The 27,969-nt window shown below is 43.6% G+C and overlaps 1 protein-coding gene across 1 annotated transcript; it reads left to right on the forward strand.

The window, feature by feature from the left end:
• Positions 1-24,899: 24,899 nt before the first annotated feature.
• On the forward strand, positions 24,900-27,707 carry GSPT2 (G1 to S phase transition 2). The gene has a single exon (XM_003944965.3). The coding sequence runs from the start codon at positions 25,110-25,112 to the stop codon at positions 26,988-26,990; it is 1,881 nt and encodes a 626-aa protein (XP_003945014.1). The 5' UTR covers positions 24,900-25,109; the 3' UTR covers positions 26,991-27,707.
• The last annotated feature ends 262 nt before the right edge of the window (positions 27,708-27,969 follow it).

Below are 27,969 nucleotides of genomic sequence, written 5' to 3' on the forward strand. Positions count from 1 at the left end.
TGCCTAGTCCGCGCGTCACACTCTTGCATAACTTGCCACGTCGCCTTGGCCTCCCAAAGTGCTGGGATTACAGGCGTGAGCCACCCCACCAGGCCTGGTGCAACTTCTTTGAAGGACAAATTGGCAGAAAGTTTCAACTTTCCAACTTTCATGTCCTTTAATGCATCAGTTTTACCTCTAAGAACATTTCCTGCAAATATGATCATATACATGTACAAAAAGTATGTAATACAAGGATGTTTGATGCAGCTTTTAAAGAAAACAAAAAACCTGTCACTTCGACGCAGTCACATTTCCTCTCTCACCCTGGGTTTTTATCTGTCGAATGTGGTAATAACCCCATGCCCTCAGAATCTCGTGAGGCTTTAATGCCGTAATGGACGTACGGCACTGAGCACGCAGCCTGGATCCAGAGGAAACTTGTAATATCGACAATTTAAACCTGGCACCTTACATCATTTTCCTTTATGTTTTCTCTAAAATCGTCCTTCCTTTCACCAATGAACCCCTCCACGAAGCATCTTTTCTTTCTCCTTCCCTTCATGATCGGGTGTCTGGAAGAAGGGGTGGGTGCTCTGTCCTCATTCCTCCACCTCTCTCTCACCTGTCAGCCTGCACGTGACCTTCACTCTGGCACCCCCCTCACTGTCTTCCATTGACTAACATCACCCGTGACCTCTGGGCTGCTACAGGTAATGAAGATTGTCCAGGTTTCAATTGCATGACCTTCCTCCTTCCTCTGACACCACAGAGCACTGTTTCCTCCTAGAAACACTCTTATCTCTCCAATCCTGTGCCACTGCTGTCCCGATGTCCTTCGCCCTTTCGCCAGAGCTCACATTCACCTAGCTCCTCCATCAGCTCTTCCTCCCGTACCCTGGCATTGCGTATTTGACCTTCTCTGGGCTTGGTCCTAGGGCCACTCGTTATCGATGCATGCTTTTACTGGGCATCCCCGATCGGAGCCTCACCTCTAACTCACCATCTATAAGTCACCAAGGATATTTCTTTATGCGCCCACACTGTCAGCACAGTTCCAGGCTGGAGTGACCAACTCTATGCAGTATATCCGATCGTGTTAAGGACACCTCTGACTCCACAGGACCAAAGACAAATGCATGCGTTTGGCTCCTTTCCAGTGTTGCCACCCCATTCGGAATCACTCTCTTCAGTGGCACACACCAGCAGTTTAGGCATCATGCTTGTCACCCCTTTCTCCCTTACCTGTCGTGTGGCATTCTGGCCAGCAGAGATTTCTCTCCTACATATCCATCAACGTTCTCTCTGTTTTTCCATCTCCACTACCACCATCTTGTCCAAGTTCTCATCACGGGATACTTTGACAATGTGAAGTGTTGCTAAGTGGCCATTACCCGCATTCACTCCAGCCTCTCTCCAATCCAAACGTTCCCAAGTGATACTTACAAGAACAGAGTATCACATACACGCGCACACACACCCCGCTCACTCCACCTGGTTACAACCGTAAGGGCTCTTCCGTGCTCTTAGGGTGAAAACCAAAATCTTTAGCATGGCCTGTGTGTTCTGACCTCTCCCTGAGGTTCAGGACTAGGATGCAACAAGAGAGGCACTTGGGATGCAGAATTTAAGGGAATGTTCTCAGCCAGAGTCGTGCCAGCGGAGTGCGGGCATCAGGGAATGGGTGCGTGTTCCAGTTTTGCACCCGTGAGGCCGCTCTTGCTTCCTCCCCGCTATCCTTGCCCATCCACCATACTCACAGTCATAACTGCTCACATTCACTCGATGACTGACTGCCACTGGTCATCAGAGTTGATGGTTCTGTGTGCTTTACGGGCACAATGTCCCGAATTCTCACAAGTACCCCCTAAGGTAACTTTCTCATCATCCCATAGGATACGAGTGAGGCCCCACAAGGTTCAATTACTTGTCCCCTGTTACAGAGCTACTCATGGAGAGAGCCTGGGGCCAAATGCAGGCCATCTGATTACACAGACCCAGTCATCAGCCTGAGTGGCACTCAGCCACTTTCTGTCTTTGCCCCCCCATCTCACAGCGCTCCCCTGTTTGTGGTTTTCACTCCAGTCACATAAAGTCTCTTCCGTTCCTTGGACTTCTTACAGTTATGCTGATCACAAGGCCGTTTCACATGCTGTGCCCTCAGTCAGAACTGAATGGCCACCACTGCTTTTTTTTTTTCTTGGAGAGGGGATCGCCATCACCCAAATTGGAGTGCTGTGGCCGAGCTTGGCTCACTGCAACCCTGCGAAACCCTGTCTCCACCGAAAAATACAAAAAATTAGCCAGGCATGATGGTGCACGCCTGTGGTCCCAGCTACTTAGGAGACTGAGGTGGGAGAATCGCTTAAGCCCAGGAAACAGAGGTTGCAGTGAGCCGAGATCATGCCACTGCACTCCAGTCTGAGAGACAGAAGGAGACCCTGTCTCAAAAAATTAATTAATTAACTCTGCCAAGATCTGCCTTTAATTGGTGTACTTAGGCAATTTACATGTGAAGTAAATATTGAAATGGTCTGCCATTTTATTATTTGTTTTCTGTTCCCTGTGTTTCTCATTCCTGTGTTTGTTTGTATTCATTTGGTCTACTTGGATATGTTTGAAAATTGAATTTTCACTCTTCTACAATACTTTGAGCATATCACTTTGTACCTTTTGTTGAACACACTTTTTCTCAAATTTTTATGGTACATAGTAGGTGTATTTATTTGTGGGTTACATAAGATATTTTGATATAGGCACCTAATACATAATAATCACATCAGGGTTAATGGGATATTCATCACATCAAGCATTAATCCTTTATGTTACAAACAATCCAGTTACACTGTTTTACTGATTTTTAAATGTACAAATAAATTATTTTTTACTATGTCACCCTGTTGTGCTCACCTTGTACTTTTTTTTTTTGAGACGGAGTTTCTCTCTTGTTACCCAGGCTGGAGTGCAATGGCGCAATCTTGGCTCACCTCAACCTCCACCTCCTGGGTTCAAGCAATTCTCCTGCCTCAGCCTCCCGAGTAGCTGGGATTACAGGCACGCGCCACCATGCCCAGCTAATTTTTTATTTTTAGTAGAGACGGGGTTTCACCATGTTGACCAGGATGGTTTCGATCTCTTGACCTCGTGATCCACCCGCCTAGGCCTCCCAAAGTGCTAGGATTACAGGCGTGAGCCACCGTGCCGGGCCTTGTACTTTTTTTTAGTGGTTTCTTTAGGTATCACAATATACATATGTTACCACCGTCTTTGTTATTTAATGATTTGGCATGAAGCGTTTGCATTACCTTACTTATGAAGTTTGGATAACCTTACTTATGTTAATATGGCTAGGAGTTAGGCTTTGTTTAGAGTTTGTTGTAGCACTAGGATTCAAAGGCTGCAATTTCCTCCAGTATAGTTTTTGTATCCTGTTTTCACTACGGGCTTCTCTAAGTATTCCTTCTCAGAGAAAGTTTTCTGTGTTGCAGCTCTTCCAGCTGTAATTTAATATTATCTTACGGGTGCCTTGTTGTGTTGGAAAGGTGTGAGGGAAAGAGGGCATTCTGTAATATCCCATTTAAATCTCAATGGTTTCTCTGGCTTCTGATCTTCACAAGGGTGTGTTTTCCTTTTTTGAGATAGAGTCTCACTCTGTCATCCAGACTGGAGTGCAGTGGTGCAATCACAGCTCACTGCAGCCTCAATCTCCCAGACCCAAGGGATCCTTTCACCTCAGCCCCTCAAGGAGAGTAGCTGGGACTACAGGTGTGTGCCACCATGCCCAGCTAATTTTTTTGTATTTTTTGTAGAGACAGGCTTTTGCTATGTTGCCCAGGCTGGTCTCAAACTCCCGGGCTTAAGTGATCCTCCCGCCTCAATGTCCCAAAGTGCTAGGATTACAGGCATGAGCTACCACACCCAGCCCATAACTGTCTTCTTGTGTATCTTCATTCACTCCTTAGGTGAGAATGCAAAACTGGAGGCCGCTTGAATAAGAATATCCTCCCCCATGGCTTTGGACAAGGCTCTGTAAAGTGTTCCCCACAAACATTTGGCTTTTGTTATGGAGTAGGCGTTACTGGAAAGGGATCCCAATCCAGACCACAAGACACGGTTCCTGTATCTCACACAAGAAAGAATTAGGAGACAGTACATATAATAATAAAGTGAAAGCAAGCGTACTTAAAAAGTAGAGGCTGGGCACGGAGGCTCAAGTCTGTAATCCCAGCACTTTGGGAGGCCAAGGCAGGTGGATCACGAGGTCAAGAGATCGAGACCATCCTGGCCAATATGGTGAAACCCTGTCTCTACTAAAAATACAAAAATTAGCTGGGCGTGGTGGTGTGTGCCTGTAGTCCCAGCTACTCAGGAGGCTGAGGCAGGAGAATTGCCTGAACCCAGGAAGCAGAGGTTGCAGTGAGCCGAGATCGCGCCATTGCACTCCAGCCTGGGTAACAAGAGAGAAACTCCGTCTCAAAAAAAAAAAAAAGATACAAAAAATTAGCTGGGCGTGGTGGTGGGCGCCTGTAATCCCAGCTATTTGGGAGGCTGAGGCAGGAGAATCACTTGAACCCAGGAGGCGGAGGTTGCAGTGAACTGAGATCATGCCATTGCACTCCAGCCTGGGTGACAAAACAAGACTCTGTTTCAGAAAAAAAAAAAAAAAAGTAAAGAAATAAAAGAATGGCTACTCTATAGACAGAGCAGCCCCAAGGGCTGCTGGTGGCCAATCTTTATGGCTATTTCGTAGTTATATGCTAAACAAGGGGTGAATTATTCATGCCTCCCCCTTTTAGACCATATAGGGTAACTTCCTGATGTTGTAAGCTGTTAAAACACTGGTGGGAGTGTAGCAGTGAGGACGACCAGATGTCACACTCATTACCATCCTGGTTTTGCTAGGTTTTAGCCACTTCTTTTCTGTAACCTGTTTCATCAGCAAGGTCTTTATGACCCGTGTCTTGTGCCAACCTTCTATCTCATCACACAAAGATTTTTATAGTAGCCAATGTAAAATTACTTGAAGAAGTAATTATGGATTACTGCGAAGTAAATGAAAACAAGAGGATCTCTGCCAAGCCATAGAAATTATAGAAAAAAACAAAATGGAAGTTACAACTAAAAAAATGAGAAAAAAATTAAAAACTTGCTGGACAGGGTTTACAGTAGAATGGAGCTGATGAAAGATATAATCAGTGAACCTGATTATATCTGTGTTTCCCTGTTTTATATTTTATATAATCAGTGAACCTGATTATATCTTGTTTTTCTCTGCTTTCAGATTGAGTATATCATATTAATCTCTGCATAAATACTGTACTCATGCACGGTAATGCAGCATACTGTACTCATGTAGATTAATCTGTACTCATGTACAGATTAGTAGGATATACTCAACCTGAAAGCAGAGAAAAACAAGTAAACCAAAATGAACAGAACTCTGGGATTAAAACAAAAGTTCTAACATTTGAATCATCAGAGCTTCAGGAAGACAAAATAAGTATTTGGGGGCTAAAGACAATACTCAACTATTGCTGCACAACCAGGGAGCTACTCTGACATGTAACGTGCTTGGAATTTCTTAGCAAAGAAATTTCTCAAACAGAGGAATTCTTCACACAGAATAAAACACCCATTCTTCAAACAGAATAAAACTGGACAAAATTAAAAATCAATGACTTTTCAAGATCCCGTCAGACAACTGAGTTGTCAGGACAAACCACCATCCTGAAATTTGAGAAGTAGATGAATCCAGAGCATCATAGCTAGGTAGATCACAGCTAAGATCTACTTAACTAACAGGAACAGAAACTGGTTGAACCATAGCTGGTAGAAAATTTCAACTGTAATTTTGACAAATAGCTTGAGGTTGAGTGTGAATTAGTATCAGGGTGCTCGCCATAACCACAATCCTGTACCCAATAAAAAAACCCAAACTCCACTGGCAGAAGAGCAGAGCAGTGCAGCAGAGAAGGAGAGACGAGAACAAACGGCTGAGTGTCTAGAGGAAAAGAGGCAACTGAGCATCAGAGACTACGATAGATGTGGCTTGACATCAGATGGCAGGACTTTAGGGAGGAGCTCGGCCAGAGGAGACTAGGCTTCAGGGAAGATCACCTTCTTCCTGCACCATCTCCCTTCCAGCTCCCCTTCCACTGAGAGCCACTTCCGCCGCTTAATAAAGTCTCTACATTCACCTTCCTTCAAGTCCCTGTGACCTGATTCTTCCTGGACACCGTAGAAGAACTGGGGTACCAAGAGAGCAGAGTGTAACAGGCTGTCACCTTGACTCTCCACTGAGCTGGTTAACATTTAGCCATCCACAGATGGCAACTGCTAAAAGAGCATTAATTGTAACACACCCCTAGTTGCTGGGTGGGGCCAGAGCTCCAAAGTGCTCACCCTGGTCCAGGAACTGCTCGCCTATATGCTATCCCCTTCCTGCAAGGGGTTTGAGCTTGGTGGCAGAACAAAACGAGCCATTTACCCGCCCCCATTCCATCACAAATCCCACAAGGGGATTTGTGAGAGGGAACCATCCCATCTCACTACATCTAGATTGTTCTTTTCCCTTTCATGAAGAATAGGGGGACAATGGCCTTAAATTACTTTCTGCCATTGAATGGAGGACCCTGAGGACCTGGGGCCTCTTGGCATCATCTGTGCATGTGGAGCAACCCACCTGTGGTCAGCCTGTGAAGGTCACTGAGTGAGTTGGCCCTCTGGGGATTAGCTGTAGCTGCAGGGAAATAGGACATGCTGTTTCCTTCATTTTGGGATGCAGGGTGGTTTATCATGCCCGCCAGGCCATAAATAGCTGTTGCAACTGCTGCTGATTGGTTGATTGACTGGATATGTATTTATTTATTTTTATTTTATTTTATTTATTTATTTTTTTTTTATTTTTTATTTTTTTATTTTTTGAGACGTAGTTTCGCTCTTGTTACCCAGGCTGGAGTGCAATGGCGCGATCTCGGCTCACCGCAACCTCCGCCTCCTGGGTTCAGGCAATTCTCCTGCCTCAGCCTCCTGAGTAGCTGGGATTACAGGCACGCGCCACCATGCCCAGCTAATTTTTTGTAATTTTAGTAGAGACGGGGTTTCACTAAGTTGATCAGGATGGTCTCGATCTCTTGACCTTGTGATCCACCCGCCTCGGCCTCCCAAAGTGCTGGGATTACAGGCTTGAGCCACCGCGCCTGGCTTATTTATTTATTTTGAGACGGAGTTTCACTCTTGTTACCCAGGCTGGAGTGCAATGGCGCGATCTCGGCTCACCGCAACCTCCGCCTCCTGGGTTCAGGCAATTCTCCTGCCTCAGCCTCCTGAGTAGCTGAGATTACAGGCACGCACCACCATGCCCATCTACTGTTTTTTATTTTTAGTAGAGACGGTGTTTCACCATGTTGACCAGGATGGTCTTGATCTCTTGACCTTGTGATCCACCCGCCTCGGCCTCCCAAAGTGCTGGGGTTACAGGCTTGAGCCACCGCACCCGGCCAATTTTATATATATATATATATATATATATATATATATATATATATATATATATTTTTTTTTTTTTTTTTTGAGACAGAGTTTCGCTCTTGTTACCCAGGCTGGAGTGCAATGGCGCAATCTCGGCTCACCGCAACCTCCGCCTCCTGGGTTCAGGCAATTCTCCTGCCTCAGCCTCCTGAGTAGCTGGGATTACAGGCACGTCCCACCATGCCCAGCTAATTTTTTGTATTTTTAGTAGAGACGGGGGTTTCACCATGTTGACCAGGATGGTCTTGATCTCTTGACCTCGTGATCCACCCGCCTCGGCCTCCCAAAGTGCTGGTATTACAGGCTTGAGCCACCGCGCCCCGCCAATTTTATATATATATATATATATATATATATATTTTTTTTTTTTTTTTTTTTTTTTTTTTTGAGACGGAGTTTCGCTCCCGTTGCCCAGGCTGGAGTGCAATGGCGCAATCTCGGCTCACCGCAACCTCCGCCTCCTGGGTTCAGGCAATTCTCCTGCCTCAGCCTCCTGAGTAGCTGGGATTACAGGCACGCGCCACCATGTCCAGCTAATTTTTTGTATTTTTAGTAGAGAGGGGGTTTCACCATGTTGACCAGGATGGTCTCGATCTCTCGACCTCATGATCCACCCACCTCGGCCTCCCAAAGTGCTGGGATTACAGGCTTGAGCCACCGCGCCCGGCCAAATTTTATATTTTTTAAAAGGAGGAAGAGTAGATTTGTACTGTACATGATGAAAGGAGGTGGTAATGGTATTATATATTCATTTTAATTTAAAACAAACCACACTCTTAATGCAGCCATGGCTTGAATTTGTTATCTTGCACTGTTCATTGCATGTAAATGCAATATATGCTTTGGATGTAAATCTTAGAAGTGCACAGTGTGAATGTAGGTTATCATTAATAAAACGTTAATCACAGTCTAAAATAATAAATGAATAAAATAAATGTAAATTGTCTAAATACAGCCGGGCGCGGTGGCTCAAGCCTGTAATCCCAGCACTTTGGGAGGCTGAGGCGGGTGGATCATGAGGTCTAGAGATCGAGACCATCCTGGTCAACATGGTGAAACCCCGTCTCTACTAAAAATACAAAAATTAGCTGGGCATGGTGGCACGTGCCTGTAATCCCAGCTACTCAGGAGGCTGAGGCAGGAGAATTGCTTGAACCCAGGAGGCGGAGGTTGCGGTGAGCCGAGATCGCGCCATTGCACTCCAGCCTGGGTAACAAGAGCGAAACTCTGTCTCAAAAAAAAAAAAAAAAAAAAAATTGTCTAAATACACCAATTAAAGATAGAGATTAACAGAGGTTTTAGTTAGTTTTTGTAACTTTTTAATTTTTAAAATTGTTAATTGAAAAATTACAATTATATCTATTTACGGTGTATACAGTGATATTATAGGCTAGGAATACCAAGTGGAATGATTACATCAAGCAAATTAGCATCTCTATCACTTCAAATATCAGTCTTTTTGTGGTGAAAACATTTGAAGTTTACTGTCTAAGCAAATTTGAAGCATACAAAACACTATTGTTAACTGTAGTCACCATGATCTGCAATAGATATCAGGTTGAAAACAAATTTTTAAAATTTTGATGAAAAAGAAGTAGTGGTCGGGCGCGGTGGCTCACGCCTGTAATCCCAGCACTTTGGGAGGCCGAGGAGGGTGGATCACGTGGTCGAGAGATCGAGACCATCCTGGTCAGCATGGTGAAACCCCATCTCTACTAAAAATACAAAACATTAGCTGGGCATGGTGGCACGTGCCTGTAATCCCAGCTACTCAGGAGGCTGAGGCAGGAGAATTGCCTGAACCCAGGAGGCGGAGGCTGTGGTGAGCCGAGATTGCGCCATTGCACCCCAGCCTGGGTAACAAGAGCGAAACTCCGTCTCAAAAAACAAACAAACAAACAAAAAAGAAATAGAAAAAATTATGTGTGGGCCATTTTCACATCCAGCCATGACTGTGATGAAATAACTTGTTACAATCCTACTCACCATGAACAAAAAGTAAAAAAACTGGATGAAAGAAAAACAATGGGCCAGATGTGGTGGCTCACACCTGTAATCCCAACACTTTGGGAGACAAAGGTGGGCAGATCATTTGAGGTCAGGAGTTCAAGATCAGCCTGGCCAATGTGGTGAAACCCCGTCTCTACTAAAAATACAAAAAATTAGCCGGTGTGGTGGTGGGCGCCACCCCAGCTACTCAGGAGTCTGAGACAAGAGAATCACTTGATCCCAGGAAGGGGAGGTTGCAGTGAGTTTAGATCACTGCTCTGCACTCCAGCCTGGATGACAGAACAAGGCTCTTTCTCTAAAAAAAAAAAAAAAAAAAAAAAAATAGAAGAAAAGAAAATGTTATTTGAAGGCATCAGAGAACTTATTTTGTGTCCAGGACATCAGAGTGAAAAAATCTAGAGGTTAGGGAAACTCACTGAGGGGAATTCAGCAGTCTTGTGCTGTTTTTTCCCTCAGATAATTTGCTGAATCCCAAACTGCCCTGTGTGAGAGGACATCATTCAACACACAAAACATTTGCTAAGAGGTAGAGAAGGTATCAGCTCTTCAGAAAGCTATGGAAACAAAACTTAGAGTTCAGTCCACCAAACTTGTCAATATTTGAGAAGTCAAGATCTCAGGAAAAAGAAAAGCAGACAAAAGTGAGACCAATATGGGGTGGTTTTATTCCTAGAGGCATTTGTCCACACTTAAGCTACAGAAAACATGTGACTAAGAAGCTCAATAGACAGCACTTAAAAATCTCAGCAGATTTCTCAGCAGCCCCCAGCATTGCATGGTAAAATACTGAATTCAGAAGTCACCCAAAATGGGACCTCTACTAAACACCCCAGACTCATAAGAGCCCTGGAGAGCTGCAACTTGAGAGGGAAAAATCAGAGGTAGATGAAACTTTATAAAGTCTGAAGCATCCTTGAGTCAGCTGTCTCTGGATGGAAGTGATTGTCCCTTCACTAACAGCCTGCCAGAAGAGAGAATGAATCTTCTAGGGAGGGAGATAACATCATGTAGAGCCCATAAAACTTTTTTTTCTTTTTATTTTATCTATTTATTTATGTTTTAAAGATGCGGGGTTTCACCATGTTGGCCAGGATGGTCTCCATCTCCTGACCTCATGATCCGCCCCTCTTGGCCTCCCAAAGTGCTGTGATTACAGGCGTGAACCACTGTGCCTGGCTGAAACTTTTTGATTAGTAATGCCTGACATGTAATTCAATTATCAGACTTATCAAGAAATAAAAAGACAAAAGAAAATACCAACACCCCAATATCGGAGCAAGATATTTATGTTTAATATATTCAAGAATATGGATAACAAATTTGGGATTTCATCAGAAAACTGGAATTTGAGCATCTGTTGCTATGGCTTGAATATGGTCTGATCGCAACAAAACTCATGTTGCAACCTTAATTCCCAGAGCAGCCATGTTGAAAGGTGAAACCTTCAAGAGGCAGGGCCCAACGGAAGGCGTTTAAGTCATGGGGACTCTGCTCACATGGGCGGTTTGGTGCCTTTCTCATAAGAGTGACTGAGTTCTTGTTTTCCTGAAACTGGATTAGGTCTCTCAGGAATAGATTACTTCCCACGAGAACAAATTGTAATAAAGCAAGGTTGCCTTTCACGTTTGGCCTCTTTGCATGTATCCACTTCCCGTTTGACCTTGCCCAGGATATGACACAGTATAAAAGCCCTCACCAGAAGCCCAGCGGATTCCAGCACCGTATAATCCCTTGAGCTTCCCAGCCTGCAGAACCATGAGTTAAGTAAGCTTCTTTTCTTTATAAATTACCCAGTCTCAGATATTCTGCTATACAGAATGGACTAGGACATCAATCAAATGAATTCACTGAAAAATGGAGAACTGAGCATTTTAAACCTGAAACTAGTAATTCAATATTTGAGTTTAACTGAGTATTGGAAACAGAAGACTAGAAGGAGAAGGAAAGGCCAAATAGAAATCACATGTTTGTAAGGTTCGTTCCTGAGACATCATAGATATACCACCTGCATAGAAGGGCCAAGGACAAATAATGGCAAATGTGGTAGCTGTTGGGAACCAGCCAACCCTGTGCGTGGGTGCCCCGTGTCCCAGCAGTGTAGAGGGAGTGAGAAAAGGAAATAAAGACACAAAAGTAGAAGTTTACAGCATGGGTCCAGGGGTCCAATGCTCTCTTGCGAGGGGTGAACTGCGTTGGCCCTGAACTCTGGGCTCCAAACACTTTTGTGTGTGTGTGTGTGTGTGTGTGTGTGTGTGTGTGTGTGTGTGGGAGTTTCACTCTTTTTGCCCAGGCTGGAGTGCAATGGCGCAATCTCGGCTCACCACAACCTCCGCCTTCCGGGTTCAAGGGTTCAAGCGATTCTTCTGCCTCAGGTGCGCACCACCACTAATTTTTGTAATTTTTTAGTAGAGATGTGGTTTCACCACGTAGCTCATGCTGGTCTCGAACTCCTGACCTGTGATCCGCCGGCCTCGGCCTCCCAAAATGCTGGGATTATAGGCTGAGCCACCACGCCCGGCCTCCAAACACTTTCATTGTGTGCACAATCTGATCGATCTTACGGGCGTGAAAGGGGAGGATGAAGGGGTAAGTAAGACTGGGGCGGGGGGGGGAAGAGTGCTTGAGATTCTTCTAAGACATGCTGAACTAGTGCTCAGAGTTTATCACCGATTGTTATCAGGGTGCGGCTGCATTAGAAGTGTAGCAGATGAGGAGCAACCCGGTCTGACCACAACCAATGCATCCAGGGACTTTTATCTCCTGAGCATTGAGGACCTGGAGCAATTAAAATCGCTCCATATTCCGAGAACCTAAACAGAGCCTGAGGCGTTCCGTGATCTCTGCCCTTCAAGGCTTTTCTCCTTGCTAGCTCCTATCTGCAAAGACCCTCCCGGATCTTGTGAGCAGAGGTCGCCTCCCTTCTCAGAGATCTTTGCACAAGCCCTCTTGATGAGGCCTTCCTGCAGTCTCCTTATTGAGAAGGCATTCGTGGGACCACAGCAGTATTCCCTGCTCTGCAGCCACACCCTGAGGTGTTCCCCGGGGTTACTGCACTCTCGGATGGTCTTTACCTTAGGCCTCCTGTTGCTGCTTGATTTCTGATTAACTGCACCAATAATACAGTTTAGTTCGGTGTATAAACTTCAGTGTACTCTGAGCCAAGCAAGCTTATAATTATTTAGCTAGAATTAGCATAGGTCTCCCCTTGTCCATCTTGACCCACAGTAGCAAATATCTATGGCAACTAATACCAATACCAGCACTGTGTGATGGACACTGTCCGGACTACAGTCATTATCCAGAAACAGGATATAAGTGTCACATATGTTCAAATCATTACATGAAATACACCTCACGCTGTGCTGAGCAAACAATAGACCTCTTTTCCTTCCTCTGTTAGTGTTTCCCATGGTGATTTGGGGAATCTTCAGAAGTGATTATGTTCAGTGGCACAGGGAAAAATAATGCCCCATGAAGTCACCAACCAGTATGCTGATTAAACCACGTGGCCCCTTCTAACTGGGCTTCTATTCTAGCCCCTCATACATAACATGGATATAATGCCAATTTTTGCTTTGTAGAACTGTTGTGAGTACTGAACAATGTAGCAGATAAAAAAAGAAAGTTCCCTGGACACAGTATATGGCTTAGTTACTGTGAGTTTATTCCCTTCAGTCCATATTCAATCCTTGCCCCGACTCTGTTTTTGATCCTAGAAGTTCTTTCTCCTTTCTCACTGGCTTTGTCGATTGCTGGCCCAACAGCCTTTCCCACCAATATCAGGTAGTAAACACACTGCATTTGTTCAAGGAAGCAATATGTCCAGTCCGGGGCGGGGGGGGGGGGCATCAAGATTCTTCTAATCATGACTATCACAATCCCCTTTGTCAAACGATGGTTTTCAACCTCCCCTGCAGCTAGTAGTGGACATGGGACCCAGGTGTGCCCAGTGAGGTGTACAGGAAATGTCTGGGAGGCTTCTGTAGAAAAAGATGGTTTCTTAAAAAGAGGTCAAAGAAAAGAATGCTGATACTCGGATGCAACAGAGATGCCTGGAATCATGCTGTGACAAGCAAGAAGTCATAGAGACAACTTGTGGAAAATGGCGAAGCAGTATGGAAGCCTTGATGTTTTTGTGGGTCTCTGAGCAGCTGAATCAGGACAGGTGTACCTTCAGCCTTCTTATCACAGGAAATTAAAAGAATGAGGCCCTGTTGGTCTTTGGCTTTAAACTTTAGCTTAAGCACATTTGAAGGTAGTTTTAGAAATACTAATGCTGCCGGGTGTGGTGGCTCAAGCCTGTAATCCCAGCACTTTGCGAGGCCGAGGCGGGTGGATCACGAGGTCAAGAGATCGAGACCATCCTGGTCAACATGGTGAAACCCCGTCTCTACTAAAAATACAAAACATTAGCTGGGCATGGTGGCGAGTGCCTGTAATCCCAGCTACTCAGGAGGCTGAGGCAGGAGAATTGCCTGAACCCAGGAGGCGGAGGTTGCGGTGAGCCGAGATCGCGCCATTGCACTCCAGCCTGGGTAACGAGAGCGAAACTCCATCTCAAAAAAAAAAAAAAAAAAATACTAATGCTCTGGCCCCATATCCAGAAACTCTGAATTCAGCAGTCTATATTGTGATGGATTTGGACATTTTAAAAAAACAATCTGTTATAAACATTGTCAAGCAGATACATGACAAGCTATTATATGATAAGGAACCTACATATAGATCATACTCCACTTCAACAATCATAAACTCTTGGTCATTCTTATTCATCTGTATCCACTAACTTCCCCCACCCCTCCAGCTTAGCTTCAGGGAAGTTCCAGACATCATATCAGTTAATCCATATATACTGCTGAATGTATCTGTCAGAGAAAAAGACAACCTAAAAACACTACTTAAAAATATAATGTATTCCATTATCATGCTTAAACAATAATGAATAAATGTCAAATATCTTCAATATTTATTCACAGCTAATATTTCCCTTACTGTGTCATAAGTACTAATGTTTTCCTTTGAGTTTTTCAACTCCAGACCCCATTTAGTCTCACTCATTGTAATTAGTTGTTATGTCTGTTAATCTTTTTTTTTTTTTTTTTTTTTTTGAGACGGAGTTTCACTCTTGTTGCCCAGGCTGGTGTGCAATGGCGCGATCTCGGCTCACCGCAACCTCCGCCTCCCGGGTTCAGGCAATTCTCCTGCCTCAGCCTCCTGAGTAGCTGGGATTACAGGCACATACCACCATGCCCAGCTAATTTTTTGTATTTTTGGTAGAGATGGGGTTTCACCATGTTGACCAGGATGGTCTCGATCTCTTGACCTCGTGATCCACCCGCCTCGGCCTCCCAAAGTGCTGGGATTACAGGCGTGAGCCACCACGCCCGGCCATGTCTGTTAATCTTTAGTAAAATTCACTCTCTGTCTCCCTATCTTTCTTTTGAGAAATGAGTCCTTTATTCTATAATGGCTCCCACATGCTGGGGTTTGCTGGTTTCTTTTCATTGACATTGTTTAACACACTCTTGTTTCCTCCCTTTCCTGTGAATTCAGAGTTACGTCTAGAGTCTCCATCATATTTGGCTTGGTATTTTAGCAAAGGTACCTCAGAGGCAGAGTTGCATAAATCCATTAGGGACACATTGTGAATGGTTGTCTGTCCTTTGCAATGGGAGCTGATATTGGTGGTCATTGCCTCAATCACGTGTCATTTGAGGCTTACTATGAGGTCTTTACCTCTATGTATCCTTCTTCATTTGTCAGATGGAAATCTTCTCTGATAAGAAACTTCTCTGAACCCCTACTTGGTAATCAAGTATTATAGCTTATATGACGAATACAGTTAATTGTTTCAATTTTGCCTCAGTTTACCCGTTTCAAAATAATGAATTTGTTCCCTAGCATCTAATATTTTTAGACATTTTTTCTTTTCTTTATTTGACATTTTTCTTTATTTTTAATAACCTAATAAAAGTTGTAATGCGTACAACATGTTGTTTTAATTATGTATTCATTGCTGACCGGCTAAATTGGGCTACTTAACATATGAATTTCCTCACTGCTTATCTTTTTTTTTTTTTTTTGATATGGAGTCTCGCTCTGTCATCCACGCTGGAGTGCAGTGGCACCATCTCAGCTCACTGCAACCTCTGCCTCCTGGGTTCAAGTGATTCTCTTACCTCAGTCTCCTGAATAGCTGGGACTACAGGTGCATGACACGCCTGGCTAATTTTTGTATTTTTAGTAGAGTCGGGGTTTCACTATGTTGTCCAGGCTTGACTTGAACTCCTGACCTTGTGATCCACCTGTCTCGGCCTCCCAAAGTGCTGGGATTATAGGCGTGAGCCACCGCACCTAGCCTTCTTTTTTTTTTTTTTTTTTTTTTTTTTCTAAAGACGGGGTTTCACCATGTTGGTCAGGCTGGTCTTGAAATCCCGCCCACCTTGGCCTCCAAAGTGCTTGGATTACAGGCGTGAGCCACTACGCCCCGCCTTTCTCTGCTTCTTAATCTCTATGTTTTTTATTTTTTATTATGGGTGTGCATTTTGAGGACTAATGAGTGTTTGGGTCTTGGCCACATCAAAGAACCTTTTGTGACCAGCCTTTTTTTTCCCCAAACATCAATTTTCTGATTCCTAACATGGAGCTAAGAGCTTGCTCTCCTGTGTTATTGCATGCAAATTCTGGGATGCGTAAGATATATGTACGTATGTTTACTCAGTGACTTAGTCCATGAATGCTACTATAACAAAATACCTGAGATCATATAATTTATAAAGAGCAAAAATTTCTTTTTCACAATTCTGGAAGCTGGAAGTCCAAGATCAAGGTGTGGGCATTGCAAGAATTGGGGACTGCCTCAGAATGGATATGGTTTGGCTCTGTATACCTACCTAAATCTCACCTTGAATTGTAATAATCCCCATGTGCCCTGGGAGTGACCCCGTGGGAGGTAATTGAATCATGAGGTGGGATTTTCCCATGCTGTTCTCATGATGGTGAATAAATCTCATGAGATCTGATGGTTTTATAAAGGGCAGTTTTCCTACACATGTTCTCTCTTGCCTGCTGCCATGTAAGACGTGAATAATTACCACAATCATACAGCACAATTGAGTCTCACGGAGAGCTGCCACCTCCTTCACAGTTGGAGAGTTGAGGAAACAGGAGGCTTCCACTACAACTGCAAATTCTTGGCATACAGTACCTTAGTTAGCTTCCTAGAAACAGGAAACTCCACTAGAACTGTTGGCCAAGGGAGATACATTTCCCAGCTAGGTCTATACCTCCAAGTCATGCCTGCCTTACCCCACGTCGCTCTACACTTAGATTGACTCTAAATGAAATCTGTCTAGGGTGCATCATATTGACAGAAGGTAAAAATGCATTTGGAATCCTAGCAGCAAAACTCTAGGAAATGGAGGCTTAAGCTTTTTAACCTTTTCAGTACTGAGAAGCATATTTGTGAATGGGGCTGCCACATACGCCAAGAGAACCAATATAAGGCACAGGGTTCTTAACTCTATGTTTACTAGCTCCTTAATATTTTTCTGTTCTCCTCCTTTCAGCCCACCATACACCACTGTTAGTTAAACCTGGATGAAACTTAAGACTCTACTGGTGCCCCAGGTTGCCCAATGATGCTAGTTGTAAGATGGGGAAAGAGAGGAATCTCATAACCTAAAGTATTATATGCTCCAGTCTGGTGCTGCTTTTGTTGACCTAAATTCTTTTTTTTTTTTTTTTTTTTTGAGATGGAGTCTCTCTCTGTGGCCAGGCTGGAGTGCAGTGGCATGATCTCGGCTCACTTCAACCTCCGTCACCTGGGTTCAAGCGATTCTCCTACCTCAGCCTCCCAAGTAGTTGGGACTACAGGTGCCTGCGACCACACCCAGCTAATTTTTGTACTTTTAGTAGAGATGGGGTTTCACCATGTTGGTCAGGTTGGTCTCGATCTCTTGACCTTGTGATCTGCCTGCCTTGGCCTCCCAAAGTGCTGGGATTACAGGTGTGAGCCACTGTGCCCGGGTTTGTTTACCTAATTTCTTTAAAAAACAATTTTATTACTCCCAAATCAGCTACCTCCCCAATACCATAAAAGCCTATTGTAAATCTTCCCCTCTTCATAATTTTTCTTTTTTTTTTTGAGACGGAGTTTCGCTCTTGTTACCCAGGCTGGAGTGCAATGGCACGATCTCGGCTCACCACAACCTCCGCCTCCTAGGTTCAGGCAATTCTCCTGCCTCAGCCTCCTGAGTAGCTGGGATTACAGGCACGTGCCACCATGCCCAGCTGATTTTTTGTATTTTTAGTAGAGACGGGGTTTCACCATGTTGACCAGGATGGTCTCGATCTCTTGACCTCGTGATCCACCCACCTCGGCCTCCCAAAGTGCTGGGATTACAAGCTTGAGCCACCGCGCCCGGCCTTCATAATTTTTCTTATTGCAGTGTTCCCTTACAATTTCCAATCTCCTCCTTCAGGAAGGAAGCACAAATCCTCATGAAAGAACTACACTGAATTATCCCTTTTCTCTTAAATTTGTTGTATTTCCATTCTTTCCAGGTAATCTAAGATTTTACCTTCTCCCTCTGTTTGTGATTTAACCCTGCCGAATCTCCCCATTCCTTTCTTTATATATAATAGATGATACAAGCCAGTGTGGTCTTGGAATCATATTGCCTGTGTTTGAACTCCATGTCCACTGTTTATTAGCTGTGCAACCTTGAGTAATTCCCCTGGCCTCTTTGAATGTTATTTTCTTATCTGTAAACGAGAGTGATAAGATTACCTTCTTCACAGGATAGTAGGGAAAATTAAATGAGAGGATCCATATAAAATAATTGAAATATGACCTACACTTAGGAGGCACTCAATGAAAGTGACTATCAGATAGATGCAATTCAACTATGAAACACAGGCAGAAAATACAGAGAGCATTTATGCAAAGAAAAAAAATGTTCACTTTAAATTATATTGATGATGGTAGTAAGATAATCAAATGAGTAATTACTTTAGTTTCTAAATCTATCTATCTTTCCATGTTATCATTGAGAACCAGTATTTCTGGTTTGGCAGAAATTTGTAAAATTGGCCTGGTACATCTTGTCACACCATATAATAAGTAAACCATCAAGGACTACTAGCATAGTCTCAAAAGCGTTCAGAACTCAACCTGAAGAGGCATCCACTGTCAAATGATCATCAATAAGTATAGTCAGTAAAATTTTTCAAAATGACTCAAATATATGTAAATCCAATAATTCATAATTTTTGCATTTAAAATCCTTATTTTGTCATCTGTGAAAGATTCTAGGGAACCAACTCATTACTTTTGAAAACTCCTAAATAACACAAAAGAATCAAACACTTGGGGCCGGGCACGGTGGCTCAAGCCTGTAATCCCAGCACTTTGGGAGGCCGAGGCGGGTGGATCACGAGGTCAAGAGATCGAGACCATCCTGGTCAACATGGTGAAACCTCGTCTCTACTAAAAATACAAAAAATTAGCTGGGCATGGTGGCGTGTGCCTGTAATCCCAGCTACTCAGGAGGTTGAGGCAGGAGAATTGCCTGAACCCAGGAGGCGGAGGTTGCGGTGAGCAGAGATCGCGCCATTGCACTCCAGCCTGGGTAACAAGAGCGAAACTCCGTCTCAAAAAAAAAAAAAAAAAAAAAAGAATCAAGCATTTTTTTCTGCATTTCCTTTACAATCTATATCTCAAAGTAACAAAATTGCTGAAAGAAAGTTTTTGGAGCAGCACTCCAGGTAATAAAAAAACAAAGAATGAGGGCCGGGCGCGGTGGCTCACACCTGTAATCCCAGCACTTTGGGAGGCCGAGGCGGGTGGATCACGAGGTCAAGAGATCAAGACAATCCTGGTCAACATGGTGAAACCCCGTCTCTACTAAAAATACAAAAAATTAGCTGGGCATGGTGGTGGGTGCCTGTAATCCCAGCTACTCAGGAGGCTGAGGCAGGAGAATCGCCTGAACCCAGGAGGCGGAGGTTGCGGTGAGCTGAGATCGCGCCATTGCACTCCAGCCTGGGTAACAAGAGCGAAACTCCGTCTCAAAAAAAAAAAAAAAAAAAAAAAAACAAAGAATGACAGAAGTGCAATATCACAATTTTACAACCTCTAATGATATGTCTCTACACAAGTATAAATAATTGTGGCTAACTGTAAAAAGAGTCACAAACCAACCTCATGTGCCTTTTGATGGAAATAATCAAAATTCCCTTGAAGTATTCTTGTCAAAAAATTGTGCCTGAGGCTGGGTGCGGTGGCTCACGCATGTAATCCCAGCACTTTGGGAGGCCGAGACAGGTGGATCACCTGAGGTCAGGAGTTCGAAACCAGCCTCGGAAACACGGTGAAACCCTGTCTAAAAAAAAAATAAAATTTTTTAAAGAAAAAATTTGTATCAGAATCTGGTCAAGCTAAAAGATAATTATCGATAAACTGGAAATACTGAGAACAAAGGAACATTGTAAACTCTACCATAGGGATACAGTCAGCAAAGCCGAGAATGAAAAAAACAAAAAAGGATGCAAAGGACCTCTTCAAGGAAAACTACAAAGCACTGCTCAAGGAAATAAGAGAGGGAGCTAACAGATGGAAAAACATTCCATGCTCATGGTTAGGAAGAATTAATATCGTGAAAATGGCCATACCACCCAAAGTAATTTATAGATCCAATTCCATCCCCAGGAAGCTATCATTGACTTTCTTCACATAATTGAAAAAAAAAATAAAACCCTTAAATTTCATATGGAATCAAAAAAGAGCCTGCATAGCCAAGAAAATCTTTTTTTTTTTTCTTTTGAGACTGAGTTTCGCTCTCGTTACCCAGGCTGGAGTGCAATGGCACAATCTCAGCTCACCACAACCTCCACCTCCTGGGTTTAAGCAATTCTCCTGCCTCAGCCTCCCAGGTAGCTGGGACTACAGGCACACGCCACCATGCCCAGCTAATTTTTGTATTTTTAGTAGAGACGGGGTTTCACCATGTTGACCAGGATTGTCTTGATCTCTTGACCTCGTGATCCACCCGCCTCGGCCTCCCAAAGTGCTGGGATTATAGGCGTTAGCCACCACGCCCGGCCAAGAAAATCTTAAGGAAAAAAAAAAAAAAAAGCAAACGTGGAGGCATCACTCTACCTGACTTCAAACTATATTACAAGGCTACTGTAATCAAAACAGCATGGAACTGGTACCAAAACAGAGACATAGAACAATGGAACAGAATAGAGGCCTCAGAAAGAACGCCACACAGCTACCCACCATCTGATCTTTGACAAACCTGGCAAAAACAAGCAATATGGAAAGGATTCCCTATTTAATAAATGGTGTTGGGAAAACTGGCTAGCCACATGCAGAAAGCTGAAACTGGACCCCTTCCTTACACCTTACACAAAAATTAACTCCAGATGGATTAAAGATTTACACATAAGACCTAACACCATAAAAGCTCTAGAACAAAACCTAAGCACTACCGTTCAAGACATAGGCATGGGCAAGGATTTCACGACTAAATCACCAAAAGCAAAGGCAACAAAAGCCAAAATAGACAAATGGGATCTAATTAAACTTAACAGCTTCTGCATAGCCAAAGAAACTATAAATAGAATGAACTGGTAACCAACAGAATGGGAAAAATTTTTGCAATCTACCTATCTGCCAGTGGCCTGATATCCAGAATCTACAGAGAACTTAAACAAATTTACAAGAAAAAAACAAACAACCCCATCAAAAAGTGGGCAAATGACTTGAACAGATACTTTTCAAAAGAAGATAGTTATGCAGCCAATAAACATATGAAAAAAAGCTTATCATCATCACTGGTCATTAGAGAAACATAAATCAAAACCACATTGAGATACCACCTCAGAACAGTTAGAATGGCTATCATTAAAAAATTAGGAGACAATGGATGCTGGAGAGGATGTGGAGAAACAGGAGCGCTTTTACATTTTTGGTGGGAGTATAAATTAATTCAACCACTGTGGAAGACAGTATGGCGATTCCTCAAGGATCTAGAAATAGAAATAGCATTTGACCCAGCATTACTGGGTATATACCCAAAGGATCATAAATCATTCTATTATAAAGACACATGCACATGTATGTTCATTGTGGCACTGTTCACAATAGCAAAGACTTGGAACCAACCCAAATGCCCATCCATGATAGACTGGACAAGGAAAATGTGGCACATATACACCATGGAATACTATACAGCCATAAAAAAGATGAGTCCGTGTCCTTTGCAACAACGTGGATAAAACTGGAAACCATCATTCTCAGCAAACTGACACAAGAACAGAAAACCAAACATCACATGTTCTCACTCATAAGTGGGTGTTGAACAAGGAGAACACATGGACACAGGGAGGGGAATATCACACACCAGGGCCTGGGGGGTGGGGGGCTAGGGGAGAAATAGCAGGAGGTGGGGGGATTGGGGAGGGATAGCATTAGGAGAAATAACTAATGTGGATGATGGGGCGATGGATGCAGCAAACCACCAGCATGGCACGTGTATACCTATGTAACAAACCTGCACGATCTGCACGTGTACCACGGAACTTAAAGTGTAATTTAAAAAAAAAAAAGAAAAAAAGAAAAAACCTCTACCAGTCACATCATCCACTTTCCTCAATAAATAAATGACATGAAAATGGGGAGGATAAATTAGGTACTCATAGATTAAAAGAGACTTAAAAAATACATCAAAAAAGGCAAATTGAACTGTAGTGTCTGAGTATACACATTTGTATAATAAAACTATTCAGAAAATTGTATAGGTTATTATAGTAAATGTCACAATAGAAGTTACATTGAGAAGTGGCGGAAGTCATCTGTGATTGAACAGGGAACAGGTAGGCCTTCTGGGTTGGCTGGCAAATTTCTATTAACTTGGATGGTTGTTACAAGTGTGTTTCCCTTATCATAAGTCAAAAAGCTGTAATTTTTTAGTGTGACTTTCTGTGTTTGTGCTATATTTTACAATAAAAAGTATTTTTAGACCGGGCACGGTGGCTCAAGCTTGTAATCCCAGCACTTTGGGAGGCCGAGGCGGGTGGATCACGAGGTCGAGAGATCGAGACCATCCTGGTCAACAAGGTGAAACCCCGTCTCTACTAAAAATACAAAAAATTAGCTGGGCATGGTGGCACGTGCCTGTAATCCCAGCTACTCAGGAGGCTGAGGCAGGAGAATTGCCTGACCCCAGGAGGCGGAGGTTGCGGTGAGCCGAGATCGCGCCATTGCACTCCAGCCTGGGTAACGAGTGACACTCCGTCTCAAAAAAAAAAAAAAGTATTTTTTAAAGGAGGAAACATTGAATTAAACAATGGTTAGATGTTACCTACACTCTTTTTTAAAGCCTTTGATGAGGAAAATTGTCTCATTTACTGAAGAACTCTTAGGCAGAGAGACTCGAGACAAGCATCTCATCACACAAACCAAAAGATTTTTGTCCAAGGCCAATCTCTCTGGAAACAATCCGGTCAGTTCCTGTCTCTCTCTTGGATTGACCTGGGAACCCCAGCAATGATGGATTAGGAGGACATTCACAGACTATTTCTCATTTCTCCTTTATGATTCTAACAGTGAAGTATCCTCTGTTTTCTGAGATACCACTAAGTAGCAGTCATGCCAATATGCTCATGACCAATGCATTTGATCAGGTGAAGGAAAAATCCTAGATGTCCCCTGCTTCCCTGCATGAATGACCTTATGTGAACACGACTGCCAAAACCTTGACAGGTTCTCCCAGTCCATTGTAGTTTCACAGAATGTCCAAGGAGTCTCCAGCACTTGTGTGGAGTATTGTCCAGGTTCTCTGTACACATTCCACCTCTCAGTTCTTCCTGTTTATTGTCAATAACCGTGCACATTCTCTTTATGTCACTGCAAATAATGAAGCCATAAGCAGAGGCAAAAAGAATGAAGGTATTTGGTATCTAAGGGTTTAGAAACAATACAGAACTAGTAAAATAGTGGCAGCCCCAGAAAGAAAACATCGAGGGTACAAATCTGTCTTTTTTTTCTTATCCCTAAAGTCTGGAGAACACAATTCTCAAGTTATAAATGAGGTACTTGGTTTTATAATATTTTGCTTGGTTGTTGGATTTATTTAATATCCAACTATGGGACACCATCTTGTACTAAGCAGATTGTTTGGACTGAACAATCTTTTTAGGTGTGTCATAAAACCTGAATTCATACAAGGAAAAGGTGGCAGATTTGAGTACATGAAGACTAAAAGCAGATTCTGAGGAATAAGTTTATTTTTTCTATCACAGTTTGCACTAAATTAATTTACAAACAAGATCACCGAGGCTTTGGCTCAACTGTTAAGACTTTCTGAAAGTGAGATTCTTTTGATTAGGGTCTGAAGGTGTTTGTTCGTCTCAGAAGTCCTAATTGGTTTAATTACGCTGACTCCTACATCCCTGTCTCATTACCATAAGTTGAAGAGGGGTTCAACAGGACACTGATTGTTTCTTAGACCAAAGCCAGCACCAGCAGTGAGTAGGGTTCCAGGCCCCCCGAAATGAGGCAGGAAAACCCGAGGCCTGTGGACGCAGGGCGTACTCTGGGGAGGTGCTGGTGAGTAGCGGAGGTAAAGCCAGAATGCAGTTGGTTGGTAAAACAAGGGTGATCTGAGTGCTGTGCTTGTCTGTGTGATCCACCATTGAATGGCAGGCCAGCCATTGTGGAGGCATCTGCATATGAAGTGACTAGAATCTTCAGTGAAACAAGGACCTCCTTGGAAATTCTCTCCCCCCCACACAGCCAGCGTGCTTCACATGAAAAGAAGTTGTAACCCTATCCTTAAACTATAGAAGCAATCAGCAGAAGTTGCAGGCTTATGGGGGCCCACTGGAAAGGGAAAATCAAAAGGCCTGCGGATTTCAAATTAATGAGTGATCTTAAGTTGCATTTCCTAAGTTCAGCTACAAACTCATATATTTCATGAGTCCCTCCCTAGTCATTCCTTATCTGTCCCTTCAGTCGCTGGGTTTCTGGCTATCCGTATAGTTAACCCTTATCCTGCCTCCCATTTGTTCAATAGGCATGTTCACTTTTAGTTGAATCTTTTTAGTAGAATTGTAAATCATGTAAATCGTGTGTGCCTGTCTAGGTTTAATCATCAGATTTTGGTCAAATTGCTCTGGCAGATCGTGTGAACGAAAAAAAGTGAAGGGAAATTTTCGTTTTAAAAAATAGTTCTTTTGGACTTAGTCCCTGGCTGAGAAGTAAGGAGGCCAAGCGTACGGATGGCAGCGAGGGGTCAATCCACCCCCGGCGTTGGGTCGGGGGTGGCGGAGTCGGAAGTGGTTGGGGTTTGGGGGAGGAGATCGGCTCACACACAAGAGGAGAGTGTTGAGCCGCCATATCTGCTGCTGCCGCCGCAGTTGCGAATGCAGCATCGGCGCTTCGCTGCCTCCACGGTGCCGCTAAGGTTCGCGTCGCCACCCCTTGGCCCCTCGCTCTTGCTGCCTTCACCCCGCCGGCGGAGCCCGCTCTTTCTGGCCTGTTGAGCCCGCTCCCTCGCTGCCACACAGCAAGTCTTGACACCATGGATTCGGGCAGCAGCAGCAGCGACTCGGCTCCCGACTGCTGGGACCAGGTGGACATGGAAGCCCCGGGGTCGAGCGGGGATGGAGTCTTGTCCGCGGTGGCCGAGGCCCGGCGCGAGCCCCTCAGCTCGGCTTTCAGCCGTCAGCTCAACGTCAACGCCAAGCCCTTCGTGCCGAACGTACACGCCGCGGAGTTCGTGCCGTCCTTCCTGCGGGGCCCGACTCAGCCGCCCACCCCGCCGGCCGGCTCCGGCCGCAACGCTGAAACCTGCACCGTCGCGGGATACCCTCAAGGTAAAAGGATGGGACGGGGGGCACCTGTGGAAACTTCCCGAGAGGAACCGTTAGTGTCGCTTGAAGGTTCCAATCCGGCCGTTACCATGGAACTTTCGGAACCTGTTGTAGAAAATGGAGAGGTGGAAATGGCCCTAGAAGAATCATGGGAGCACAGCGAAGAAGTAAGTGAAGCCGAGCCTGGGGGTGGTTCCACGGGACATTCGGGGCCCCCAGAAGAAAGTGGCCGGGAAATGATGGAGGAGAAAGAGGAAATCAGAAAATCCAAATCTGTGATCGTCCCCTCAGGTGCTCCTAAGAAAGAACACGTAAATGTAGTGTTCATTGGCCATGTAGATGCTGGCAAGTCAACCATCGGAGGACAGATAATGTTTTTGACTGGAATGGTTGACAAAAGAACACTGGAGAAATATGAAAGAGAAGCTAAGGAGAAAAACAGAGAAACCTGGTATTTGTCCTGGGCCTTAGATACAAATCAGGAAGAACGAGACAAGGGTAAAACAGTCGAAGTGGGTCGTGCCTATTTTGAAACAGAAAGGAAACATTTCACAATTTTAGATGCCCCTGGCCACAAGAGTTTTGTCCCAAATATGATTGGTGGTGCGTCTCAAGCTGACTTGGCTGTGCTGGTCATCTCTGCCAGGAAAGGAGAGTTTGAAACTGGATTTGAAAAAGGTGGACAGACAAGAGAACATGCGATGTTGGCAAAAACTGCAGGGGTAAAACATTTAGTAGTGCTTATTAATAAGATGGATGATCCCACAGTAAATTGGAGCATCGAGAGATATGAAGAATGTAAAGAGAAACTGGTACCCTTTTTGAAAAAAGTCGGCTTCAGTCCAAAAAAGGACATTCACTTTATGCCCTGCTCAGGACTGACTGGAGCAAATATTAAAGAGCAGTCAGATTTCTGCCCTTGGTACACTGGATTACCATTTATTGCATATTTGGATAACATGCCAAACTTCAACAGATCAATTGATGGACCAATTAGACTGCCAATTGTGGATAAGTACAAGGATATGGGCACTGTGGTCCTGGGAAAGCTGGAATCTGGGTCCATTTTTAAAGGCCAGCAGCTTGTGATGATGCCAAACAAGCACAATGTAGAAGTTCTCGGAATACTTTCTGATGATACTGAAACTGATTTTGTAGCCCCAGGTGAAAACCTCAAAATCAGACTGAAGGGAATTGAAGAAGAAGAGATTCTTCCAGGCTTCATACTTTGTGATCCTAGTAACCTTTGCCATTCTGGACGCACGTTTGATGTTCAGATAGTGATTATTGAGCACAAATCCATCATCTGCCCAGGTTATAATGCGGTACTGCACATTCATACTTGTATTGAGGAAGTGGAGATAACAGCCTTAATCTCCTTGGTAGACAAAAAATCCGGAGAAAAAAGTAAGACACGACCCCGCTTCGTGAAACAAGATCAAGTGTGCATTGCCCGTTTAAGGACAGCAGGAACCATCTGCCTTGAGACGTTCAAAGATTTTCCTCAGATGGGTCGTTTTACTTTAAGAGATGAGGGTAAGACCATTGCAATTGGAAAAGTTCTGAAACTGGTCCCAGAGAAGGACTAAGCAATTTTCTTGATGCCTCTGCAAGATACTGTGAGGAGAACTGACAGCAAAAGTTCACCACCGACTCTTATTTACTGTCCATTGACTGACTTCTCTTCATATTTTGCAAAGAGAAATTTCACAGCAAAAATTCATGTTCTGTCAGCTTTCTCATGTTGAGATCTCAGTTATGTCACTGTTGAATTTACCCTCAAGTTTCCTTTCTCTGTACCACTCTGCTTCCTTGGACAATTATCAGTAATAGCTTTCTAAGTGATGTGGATGTAATTGCGTATAATAATGAGAAATTAATGTTCTTTAATTTTTCATTTTCCTTTAGGACATTTAGACCACCCTTGTTCCACTGCAGACCAGTCAGAGTGTGCCATTGTTTGTAAATGTTAAAATGATAACTAACATGTGAATAAACTACGCCGTTTGAAACTCTATGGTTATTTGAAATGCTTTTAAATAATGTTTAAATTTCATTATGTAATGCTATTCAGTTAGCTTTATTACTTTCTCAAATAGTTGAATATGTTCTATCACTTTTAAAAACTCTTCACCACTGACTGTTTTAAGTGAGGAATTTGCAAACAATGCATAAATGTGTATTAAAGGAAAAATTTTAATTTTGAGAAAAACTTATGTTAACGCTCTTCCCAGTGACCTTTGTTTTCTCTGTCCAAGTCCAGTCAATAAAGGAGCTCTTCTGCTTCCCAACTTGTGATTTGAAAATGAAAGGCTCAGGCTGTCTTTATTTGTATAGCAGTAGCTCACTTAACATTATCCATAGGTTCTTGAAGACTACAGCATTAAGCAAAACAATGTATAACAGGTGTACGTGGTATTACAACATACAATGTACAGCAGTGTTCAATGTTGTTTACTTACAACATTGGTGAGGGGAAAAATTCATTTAGCTAGGTGTTATTGCACTTAAAATCACAATTTCCAAGAACCAGTGGACAATGTTAAGTGAGGACTTACTGTATTCCAT

The sequence above is a fragment of the Saimiri boliviensis genome, chromosome X (genome assembly GCF_048565385.1).
Source record: "Saimiri boliviensis isolate mSaiBol1 chromosome X, mSaiBol1.pri, whole genome shotgun sequence".
Taxonomy (NCBI): domain Eukaryota; kingdom Metazoa; phylum Chordata; class Mammalia; order Primates; family Cebidae; genus Saimiri; species Saimiri boliviensis.